The 10,551-nt window shown below is 54.2% G+C and overlaps 1 protein-coding gene across 2 annotated transcripts; it reads left to right on the top strand.

Moving 5' to 3' along the window:
• Positions 1–430: 430 nt before the first annotated feature.
• Positions 431–9,729, top strand: TERF2 (telomeric repeat binding factor 2). 2 transcript variants are annotated; one of them, XM_087740436.1, is made up of 10 exons: positions 431–634; positions 838–933; positions 1,490–1,620; positions 1,927–2,013; positions 2,679–2,825; positions 3,261–3,676; positions 4,389–4,619; positions 6,918–7,003; positions 7,684–7,736; positions 8,744–9,729. In XM_087740436.1, the coding sequence occupies exons 1-10, from the start codon at positions 463–465 to the stop codon at positions 8,900–8,902; spliced, it is 1,578 nt and encodes a 525-aa protein (XP_087596562.1). In that variant the 5' UTR covers positions 431–462; the 3' UTR covers positions 8,903–9,729. The 2 variants fall into 2 exon arrangements, with proteins under 2 accessions (XP_087596562.1, XP_087596561.1); XM_087740435.1 differs by having other exon boundaries at positions 4,233–4,619.
• Positions 9,730–10,551: the final 822 nt, after the last annotated feature.

Here is a 10,551-nt window from a genome sequence, read left to right as displayed (position 1 = left end):
CCAATAAAGCACAAAATAACAGCTCCGATCCCATACTCGCAGAACGAAACCCGCGTCGGAAGGGCGTGCGGAAGGCGTCCTCCTTCCGCCCCTTGCTCCGCGTTTACCTTTCGGCAGGTGGGAAACGGCCTCGGAACTCGCGCGACCCCTTAGGAGGTCTCCCCACGCCTGCTGGGTGAGGACTGGGCCTGCCTGCAACTGCCCCTGCCTGCAACTGCCCCTGCCTGCGCTGCCCCCGCCTGCCGGCACCGGCCCTGTGGCGTCGCGCCCGCCCGCACGCCAGAGGGCGCCAGACCGGCCCGGCGCCGCCGCGGTGCACGCCGGGAGCTGTAGGCGCGGCGGGGCTGGCGCGGTGCACGCCGGGAGCTGTAGGCGCCCGCTGTGTAATAACGGCTACGGGGCGGGGCGACGGCTCGGCGCGATCGTCACTTCCGCCGCGGCCCCGCGTCAGTTCCCGGCGGGATGGTGGGGAAGCGGGCGCGGGCGGCCCGGCGGGAGGGGATGGCGGCGCGGGGCGGCGTCCCCGAGGAGACGGTGAACAACTGGGTCCTGCAGTTCTACTTCCACCAGGCCATGGCGGCCTACCGCTGCGGGAGGAACCGCGACTTCCGCCAGCTCCGCGACGTCATGCAGGGTGGGCCGGGCCCGGGCCCGGGGGGGCCGCGGCGGCGGTCGGGCTGAGAGGAGGAGGCGGGCTGGGCCTCAGGGGGAGCGGGGCCGGGCCGGGCCGTGAGGGAGAGCCGGGAGGGTGGGAGGGCGAGCGGGGCGGCGGTGGGGATGGAGCAGGAGCAGGCCGGGGCCGGGCCGGGCCGGTGTAACCTCCCCCTTGTCCCACAGCGCTGCTCGTGCGGCCCCTGGAGAAGGAGCCCGTGGTGGCCCAGATGCTGCGCATAATGCAATTCCTGTCGCAGATTGAGGAAGGCGAGAACCTCGGTGGGTCCCCCAACCCTTCCAGCAAGGCCCTGGGGAAACGCCGGTCTTGGCCGGCAGCCCGCTGCCCCAGCCGGAGCGTGCCCTGCTCTGTGGCGGTGCCCCTGCAGCTCCCAGGAGCTGTGTTCCTGCACAGAGCAGAGGTCTGGGCTGAAGCTCTTGAGCTGTGGGAGCTTTCCCCTGGGGGTGAGGGGACAGAGAGCGTGGCTGTTCACGTCTGCGTCGCACTGCTGTAGGAAGCGAAAGGCCGTTGCCCTAGGCCAAGAGCAGGGTGCTCGAACCCAAGCTCCAGGGCTGTCCCGCTCTCTGAACAGACCCCTCATGGCTTCTTAAGTGCTCCCCCCGCATCGGTTATTTGTACTCAAGTGGTGCTTCTGTAGCTTTCCGTGCCTGGCAGTGGGGATCTCGCACAGGTTAGATGCTTGGCGGTCAGCCCGCCGTCCCCTCCCATCCTCCATAGCTCTACAATTTGCAGTCACACTGAGGAAATCAAGTAACTAGCTCTCTGTAAGGCATCGCTCTGAACGCCTCGCAAACCAATGGCCGTGATTTCTTGTAGATTGCACCTTCGATAAAGAGTCGGAGCTCACCCCCCTTGAATCGGCGATCGGTGTCCTGGAGCTCATTCAGAGAGAATTCTCTGTGGCTGAGAAGACGATGGAAGCTGTTCAGAAAATGGTGAAGGAAGCTGTAAGACCTTTTTCTTTTTCAGTAAATACTTTGCTCATCTTTTGTCTTAGAAAGCTCATGTGTAAATGACAGTGGGAATTGCCTCGCGTGTAGAATACCGTCGTTAGTACTGATTTGGCTGCAAATGCCTATCTTCAGCATATGTGCTGCTTCATCAGTTAATGTGGAAGTTGTTTCTCTGTAAGTTGGTACTACGCTGTTACCTGTGCCGTGCTTGATTACAATACGCGCTTTTCCAAAGCTGATCTAGAGAGTACGGCCGGTTCAGTGTCAGCAAAGAAACAGGCGTTTGTTTTTCTTCTGTAGGCTGTTATTGTCTGCATCAAAAACAGAGAGTTTGAGAAAGCTTCAAAAATCGTCAAGAGGCATATGGGGAAGGATCCCAGAAGCCAGGTGCGTCTGCGCCGGAGTGAAAGGTGGCTGCTTGAGGACTGTCTGATACGTCGTACGGGGTATTGGGGAGCAGGGATACTTGGGGGTGGTCTGATAGGTATTATGGGGTGTTGGCGGGGGCAGCGCTTGCGACCCGTGTTGCAGGCATAAAAGGTTTCCTTGAGAAGCATGCCTCGTGGGGAAACCTGAACAAGAAGAAAGGGTGAGGGTGATGAAACGGAAAGAAATGAAAGGTGGGCCCTCAGCGTTACGCGTTTCTGAAGCACGTCGATCGTCACTTTGGAGTGCCCTCTGTTACCCGTGTTCCCTCACATATCTTCACGGGTCTTCCAGGCATCAGCCTTCATCCTTTGCCTCGAGGCAGACTCAAGCTCACGTGTAGGCCACAAGTTTGTAAGAAGGGCCGGTTCTAAAAGCCCAAAGAGTCCCCGTTCTTATTTCTGTGGGCGGTGTAGTCTCTTGGGCACTGGAAGGAAAAAGTCAGAGTTGCTGAAATAAGATGGCTGTCCCGTTCCTCCGGCCTTTTCCCAGCCTTACGCCAGCGTAAATTAGTTGCGCCTGGAGAATGTCAAATAGGACAGGCCCAATCCTCATGCAGATCCTCGCTCCTGCAGTTGTCGTTTATACCCTGGTACCTATTCAGAGCATTCTCACCTCTCCTCTAGAAAAAGAGGAACGAGTTCCTGGCTGTCATCCGGGAGAAGAATTTCACTCATCCAATGGTCAAAAACTTCTCTTACAAGGACTTCCAGCAGAGCGTGTTTCAGTTCCTGAAGACCTATGTGGACGATTCGGAGCCGCTGCTGCTCACGGTACGTGTCTGCCCTGCTTCCCTGGCTTCCACCCTGCGCTTGCTTCTGCCCCAGCACGGGGCAGCAGGAAAACAGCATGAGGTGCAGATTTGGGGCAAACTGATGCTTACTCTGCCATGACGCAATGAAATAACAGTAATTTGGCTTCTGCGTGCCTTCGGTGCCAGTAACGAGTTAGAGTTTAGGCACCTAATTAACAGTGGGTTAAATCCAAGATACTTTAAATTCAGTCCATTCCTAAAAGGTTTGTACAGTTGAACATGTTTTTCAGTCCACGTAACGAGTTTTAATTGATAGACATGAACTCTGTACGTGGTGCCGATTGAACTGCAAGTAGCAGTTGTAAAAAGTAAAATGCCTTTGGGAGGGGATGAAATCCGGTGGTAGTACAAGGAATCGTCTTTATAATGGTTACGTGCTTTTTCTCTGTCCAAGATCATAAAAAAGACTTTGAATTCAGAACATGCCAAAGAACGAAAATACTCATTGGTGACTCCTGAGTCCGCAAACGGGCCGAAAGACCAGGAGGTGGCTCTGGAGCCCTTGGGAAGGGTGAAGGGCCCAGCAGGAGCTCCAGAGCCTGCAGAGACAGCGAAAGACCTGGAGGGAGCTCCCAGCCCTGCAGAAAGAGCAGATGACCCAGCAGCAGCTCCTGAGCCTATGGAAGGAGCTAGTGACTCTGCAGCAGCTCCCGAGCCTAGGGAAGGAGCTACTGACCCAGCAGCAACTCCTGAGCATATCACAGCAGCGCTTGATATCTTGGAAGATGCTTCAGAGCCTATGGAAGTATCTAAAGAACCAGCAGCAGCGGCTCCGGAACTTCCAGGAGTGTCCTTCAGGGACTCGGAAAGGTGGGCAGAGGAATCTGGCCCTGCGTTGTGGATGAAGCGTGGCAGCAGTTCTCTTCCGAGGGGTAGTTTGCTCTGTCCAGGCAGCTCTTAACTTCCCCGAATGCCATCCCAGGCAGGTCTGCCCAAGCGAGCCCCAAAGGCTACTGGTGCAAGGCTTCTGTCAAGTAAAAATGTTAAGGTGGTTTGGTTTGGTTTTTGTTTTTTTTCTGAAGATATGTAGTGCTTTAGTGAACGAGGGAGGGAGGGTAGCAGCTGCCAGAAGGTTTGCTCTCGTGGAGCAGGGTTTGGTATCCGTATGGTTCAGCCGTTAGTCGAGAATAGTGGGGCATCTGGTGGAGCGTGGGCCCGTTCTCTCGAGACCTGCTTCCCCGGTGCACCGCACCGTTTAGGTGGGCAGACCAAAGGGTTGGGAATGCCCTCTTCAACAGATTTTTATTTGCACTCTAAGGTTAATTGTCGAGGGACACACACACCGTAGGGGAAAAGCCTGATTTCAGTGAAGTGGAGCCAGCTTGGTGATATCTTTACAACCTGCTCAGTTCTGTTTATTTTGTAGGCAGCCCTCTGGAACTGTAACCACGTACGGGATTTCTGTTCTGAGAGAAGCTTTCAAGATCCTGTCGGACTCCCAGGATTCTGATGCGCTCTTCACCAAACTGGATGAAACAGACTTTTCTTTCCCCAAGCAACTGTCTCCTTCTGTATCCCACAGAACCAAGAGACGGAAAGAAGAGGAGAATCAAGATTCTGAGATCTCAGAGCCTCCTAAAATATCCCATAAGGGCAAACGCTTGTTGACCATAAGCAAACTGGTCATGGAGCAAGACAGCCAGTACGGCGAGTCGAGTGAGAGCCCAGACTCTTCCCAGGAGCCAGTTGTATCTTCTGCTTCCAGACCTGCTCAGAAATTGCATGACCAGCCTGTATCTACTAAGAGTGCCAAGTATGAAGCCCATCTCTTGTGGTATATTCTAATCTGCACCCAATCTTTTGACTTGCAGCTGACATCGGTAGCGTAAACAACAAAAACCTTTATCTTTAATTCAAGATGAGTATATTGACCGTCCTTGTCCGCTAGCGTATGTGGAACTGGGCAAAGTAAATGCTGTGTTGTCCTTACACTTTACTCTTTGGCTAATGGAGAGGAGAAAATGATCCAGCTTCCCCTGGCAGTGAGTCAGAGGTACTGCAGTTAGTGTTGGTAGGCGATGCCAGCGTGTGTATCGCAGGGAACACGTGTTTCTCTGCGCTTGGGTTAGTGATGCCGAAGCTGGAAAGAGTTTGTAGGTGCCTCTTGTGGAACAGATTAAACTCTGCTTTTCCACCTCTTGAGAAATACAACGCTGACCTCGCTGAAGCTCTTTTTTCCTGAATCCTGTGTTGGTTAGGAACCTCCTAGTTGTAGCTTTCTGACTGTTTCCTCAGTATGAGTTATCGCTTACCTTGCAGCTGAAACGACTGCAATAAGAGGTAGAGGGTATGTTGGGGTTTTTTTTTCCTTCTTATAAGGATTTCCCACAGAAAATGGCAAAGTAGGCTTACCAGCAGAAGTCTAAAATTAACACTGGTTTGAGACTCTTAAGAGTCTCATGAGTATCTTCTGTAGGCCATAACAAGGGTGTAACAAAGCTTCCTGCTTACGTCTGAGTTGCTCTTCTTTGGCTTGGTGAAGTTGCGTAGCAGCCAGCCATAATGACGGTTTGGATCCCCAGGAGTGAAACTGGGAGGATTGAGAAGAACTTGATGTGTTTGAAAAGATAGCTGGAACACAATTTCCCTTAGTTCCTGGCTTAAGGATGTCAAGAAGGCAAAGGTTTGGTTTTGAAGGGCGGGCAGTAAAGATCTGGGTGCTCTGTGCAGCTGGGCTGCTCTGGAGATGGATTGCCTTTCTCCGAAGCACAGGGGAGTGGCTGCAGGTAGAGGTGTGCTGCAGCGCAGCTGGCATCGATGCAACCAGGGGAGAAATCTCTCCGACGCCTTGCTGGTGTGTCTTGCTCAGGGTTAAGCTAATTGTCGGGGATGACACTGACAAGGGATTTCCACCCCCGTTGTCTGCTTCCTCGAGTCACCCGGGAATTTTACTTAATAAAGCTCCTATTTTGGCAAGGACTTGCGCGTGGTGACACTCGGTCTCTCCTGCTTTTTTCCAGTAGTACGGTGCAGCTGATGGTGCTGTCCCTAGGATGTGTCTGGAGTTTATTTTGAGGGTGCTGGGGAACGCTGCGGGGACAGGATGGTGTTTTGCGAACTCCTCCAGAGCAGAGTGCTGTGGCTGAGTGCAGCGGGAAGGGGCCGGCCGCGGTGACGCGGGTGCGCGGTGCCTTCCCATCCCGTGCCGGCTGCCTAAAGCGAGGGTTGGTGCCGGATCAGGAAGGAGCCTGGAGCGGGGCTGCTGCCGCTGGCTTGAGCAGTTCTCGGCTTCCAGCCCTGCCACTGTGCACGTGGGTTTCCAGTTCACCTGGAAGGTGATTTATTGTCTGTGCTGCGGGTGTGGATGTCTTGGCTTGAAGCCTTTAAGTGCCAGGACTCTCTTGGTAGCAGTGGTGCTAACGACGTCTGTCTGGAAATCTGTGCATCTCCGCCGGTAGCTGGTTCTCAAACCTTTACGTGCTAAAAAGAGGCGCTCAACAGTGCAACTTCAAGTAGGAATAGAGAACAGTTATTTTCCTGTAATCCTAAATGGCTTCAGTTATATTGGATGTGATAGTCAGGGCGAATCTTTTGAAGTTTTGGGTTGGTTTTGTTTGGTTTTTTTAACAGACTCAATTTCATCTCACAAGTTTGTGCGTGAGGGTTGGAAGCAGGTGACGGCATTGAGGCAGTTGCTCTCACGGCGCGGCCTCTGTAGCTCGGTTGACCTCAGTAGTGTTAGTAGTGAAGCAGTAAGAATTCAATGCTTCTTGGGAAGACTAAAGAGTTGTGGCCTGAGCTGTTGGCAAGTCTGTGCCGTACAGGAAGGCCTGGGAAGTCCAGCAAACGCCGGCTACAAAAGACAACGCTCCGCTTGTATTTGGGTGTGTATTGCACGCCGTACCTTCAGAGAGGGGCTCCAAGGATTCATCCCCCCTCAGAGGGGAGCGGAGGAGGTGGTGGTGTGTTTATACGTTGCTTTATGGGCGCATTTCTCCGCACTGCGCGCTGATTGCAGGCTTGCCTGCCGCGCTCCAGGTGTCCCTGTGCCTTCTCCCCCTAAAACATGCTCCCTAGCCAGTAGCCGAAGTGAACGCTTGCCTGCTTTCAGGTCCTTCCAAGGAAGGTGGAACAGCTCGTTTGGCGAAGAAGGAAAGGACAGCTGGAGTGAGGAGGATGAGCTCTTCTCAGATGCGGGTAAGAACACAGCCCCTGGTGCAGCTGTTAAATGATGATAATCCGGCCTTTGGGGCTCATTCGCAGGTGTCTTGCTACCTTCTGTGCGACTGAATTTTGCAACCAGAAATCCTAAAAGCCCAAGAAAATTGGTAGCTGTCCAACTCCGAGATACTTGTTCTTTGTATCTCTGACCCGAAATGCATGCCAAAAACTCCTGTTCGAGTTTCAGACTAAGCACGCTTAGCTTACAGGATGTAGATACTGGAAACACAGCTCTTTCCCCCTTCCTGCTTTAGTGCCATGAAATAAAGGGTAAGTTCACCTCTTCAGCCCGATCAGTTTTCCAGTCCAGTTCCCTTTGCAGCCAGATACGCAGCTTAGCTGGTGAAAGGACTGGACAATGGATGTCTAATTCCAGCCTCAATGTACAGTGTAACCACGTGCCCCTGTTCTTGACGTATTGGCTAGTTTAAAACAAAACAGATCTTATTGGAAAGCTTTCAGATAAAGCAATTGGGGCTTGAAACAGAAAGGCTGTGCACGCCATAGCTGCAGAAAAGGGAGGGATAAAGGAATTTGGTTTATTGTCTGTCGTAGGCTGACCGCGTAGTTCAGCGGTTAAGCCCACAGCAGTCTCCCGAGGAGGTCTGTACCTCCCGCGTTCTGGTGAAATGCAATCCTCTTGCCTTGTTTTTCAGCATCGTTTGGGACAGCCAGCCACAACACTACGGTCTTCGGTTCCAAGAAACAGGTAACGTGGAGCCCTTAAGTCCTTTCCCTAAGGCCTGAAATCAGAACATGTAGAAGAGCAAACTGTCAGCCAGTTTGCAATGTGTGGGTGAGGATTGCTGCTCAGACCGCTTCCTCAGCAGCCTGCTGCGAGCCGCAGCAGGGCGAGCTGCTGCTGCGCGTTAAATGAAGCACCGGAGGCTGGCTTGGAAAGTGATGCTTCCTGAGGCCGGTGCTCGCAACGTCCAGGCTTGATCCGAGGTGTGCAGGTCTTTGCGTTCACAGGGCTGGCCGGAGTTTCTCCATTAAAACAGCCCGGTTTGGCAGTTGGCTAAAGCTCCGTGCCCCCCACCCACCAGGCGCTGGGTACGTGTGTGAAGTCCCCTTTCCTTGATGCGCGTGGCTCAGAGCTAGGTTTGCCGAGTTCCCTGCGCGCTGGAGAGGTTCAGCGCCGCGTTCGGGTGAGGGACGCGCGTACGGCAGCTGTTCCCTGGGCACTCTCTTGCCCTCGCTTGTCGGAAGATCGCTTCTGGCTCTCGTGCTGCTGTGCACCGCGTAGCACTTTGGTCCTGGTAACTGCTTTCCTCAATTATTTCCTATTTTGCCTCCAGTACAAAAATTGAGGGGACCTGCAGACCTGGACTTGCAGATTATTTTTTTTAAACACTCCACTCACATGCTGTTAGGCAGGGCGTAGGCAGCGAGTGCTTTGTATCTCTGATGCTTGCTGTCACATCAGAGCGTCATTCCTCTTTTACATGGTCAGTATTGTGCTTTGGGAAGCAGAACCGCTCCCGAGCTTGTGCTGGAGCTCAGCGCTTCTCTCATTTGTAACAGTTACGAGAGCCCGTCTACAGATGATTGAGCGTTGTGTGTGCTGTTGGCAGGACATCTCTGCCTGTCCTCCGTGCTGCTAGCACAGAGATAAAGGGAAGCTAGCACGCTAGGAAGGAGAAATAGGTTCTTTGCCAAATGCAACCCCTCCCTGAAACTGCACTCACAGAGCGCTGCTCACCTGCTCTTTTGCAGAAATGGACAATACAGGAGAGCGAGTGGATCAAAGAGGGCGTGAAGAAGTTTGGAGAAGGGAGATGGAAGGCCATTTGCCAGAAATACCCCTTCCAGAACCGCACGGCAGTGATGATCAAGGATCGCTGGCGGACCATGAAAAAGCTGGGAATCCTCTAAAGTTGGGAGCCACGAGACCTTCAGTGCCAAAACCTTCTTATTTTTCTTTTGAAAGACGGACCGGAGCCATGGTAGCGGGGAGGCTGCTGTCTCGTCCCTGCTGCGTGTTGGGGCCGGCGTGGTGAGCCCCCCGGCTCGTGGTACCCGAGACCGCTGCGGCAGACGGAAACCACGTCTGACGAGAACCGAGGAGCCTCGTGTCTCGAGTCGTAGCTGCAAGGTTTAGGTCTTCTGCAGTCAGCAGAAGCTGCGCAGCCTGATTGCGCGTGCTCGGAAATGACCTGGATTGGGACTTCCTTTTCCACCTGACAGCTGCAGCCTTTGTAGGATGAATCGCAACCTGATGGGCTGCCGAAATGACAGTTTTCTCTGTTCGGATGCTGTCAAGGGCAGGATAATCCCGTCAGTGGCTATTTTTATGTGTTTTAATTGTCTAAACTGTGGATCGCTTGTTTCATCTGTTTGCACTCCATCCCCTGTGGGGGAGAGGCAGCACGTGGTCCCAGAGCTTCTGGGGAGAAGAGGTTTAGGCAAGGTGATCTGCTTTGATTTTTTTTTTTTCCCCCCACCCCAACATTTCTTTTCTGGTTTGCACATGCGTAGTCTGCGAGTGGGCATTTTCCACCCTCAGCTTTGAGGCTTTAAAAACATTTTTTTTTGTTTTGGTACTTAAATGTTGGTTGTTCCCATGTTAAAAGTTGCCCGCGATCCCTGCAAGCGTATGAGCTCCGAGGGCGCTGCGCGTTTCCTGCCTTCAGGTGCCAAAGCTGGAGTCCATGTCCGAGAGGTCTTCTGTAAAATAAAGTTCCTTTCTTGTTGGACATCAAGAGTTGTAATGAGCGTGAACTTGTAGCCCGTGGGTGGAAACGCGGCAGTTGGGTGCTGCCTGCTCGCTGCCCGACCCCAGGGCCGTGGGGCTCCCTGTCCGCCTCCGGAGCCGGCTGGGGCTGCGGGTGTTGCGTCGGCAGCTGCTTGGGGTGCAGCAGCGACGCCCTGGGGGTCCGAGGTGCTGCCGCATCCGTGCAGGCACGAAGCAGAAGCTTCTGGGCTGGATTTCTGTTGAAATCGAGGGCAGGGGGTGGGTGGGGGCATTTCCACCTCTCTTGGCCATGTTCCTGCAGAGCCAGGGCTGGGGAGAAGTCTGTTTGGAAACACCTGCTTCCCCTCCGTCCTTCAGCAGCAGCTGCTGGAAGGAGCTGCCTGCCTCACCTGGCTGCGGCTGTGCCTTTCCCTCCCCTTCTGCTTGTCGGAGCAGCCCTGGGTAGACAGGAGCACCCCGTTCTGGGGCGGAGAGGCTTGAAGTGAGCCGCAAGCTGGACCCGTAATCGCCAGCGTCAGGCAGCACCCGTTGGTCGTGCCCAGTTGGGAAGAGACGTGTTCTCTGCGCGGGGCTGAGCCCGTTCTTCCCTTCTCTGGGCTGGGCTCTTGCCCCTGGCTGCGCCAGGAGGGTGTCACAGCCCAAGGCTTTACTCTAGGAACCTGGAAGTTTCTTGGAGTAAAAACACTTTTCCTACTTAATTTGCTTGGTCAGAAGACCCGGCCTGGCAGAGCGTTGGGAGCGGGGCTGGCTGGGGACCGGGGTGCTGCTTCACAGCAGCCTCGGCCTCTGCGGGCGAGCTCTAACGTGGGCGAGCTCTAACGTGGGCGAG

Source organism: Nipponia nippon, unplaced genomic scaffold (assembly GCF_047370975.1).
Source record: "Nipponia nippon isolate SJK-2023a ecotype South Korea unplaced genomic scaffold, ASM4737097v1 scaffold_7, whole genome shotgun sequence".
NCBI lineage: Eukaryota > Metazoa > Chordata > Aves > Pelecaniformes > Threskiornithidae > Nipponia > Nipponia nippon.
This window is presented reverse-complemented; position numbering and strand designations above follow the sequence as displayed.

Coding starts and splice junctions, on each gene's coding strand:
- TERF2 (XM_087740435.1), top strand. CDS start 463: ATGGTGGGGAAGCGGGCGCGGGCGGCCCGGCGGGAGGGGATGGCGGCG. Junction 934..1,489: donor TGAGGAAGGCGAGAACCTCG/GTGGGTCCCCCA, acceptor GATTTCTTGTAG/ATTGCACCTTCGATAAAGAG. Junction 1,621..1,926: donor AGAAAATGGTGAAGGAAGCT/GTAAGACCTTTT, acceptor TTTCTTCTGTAG/GCTGTTATTGTCTGCATCAA.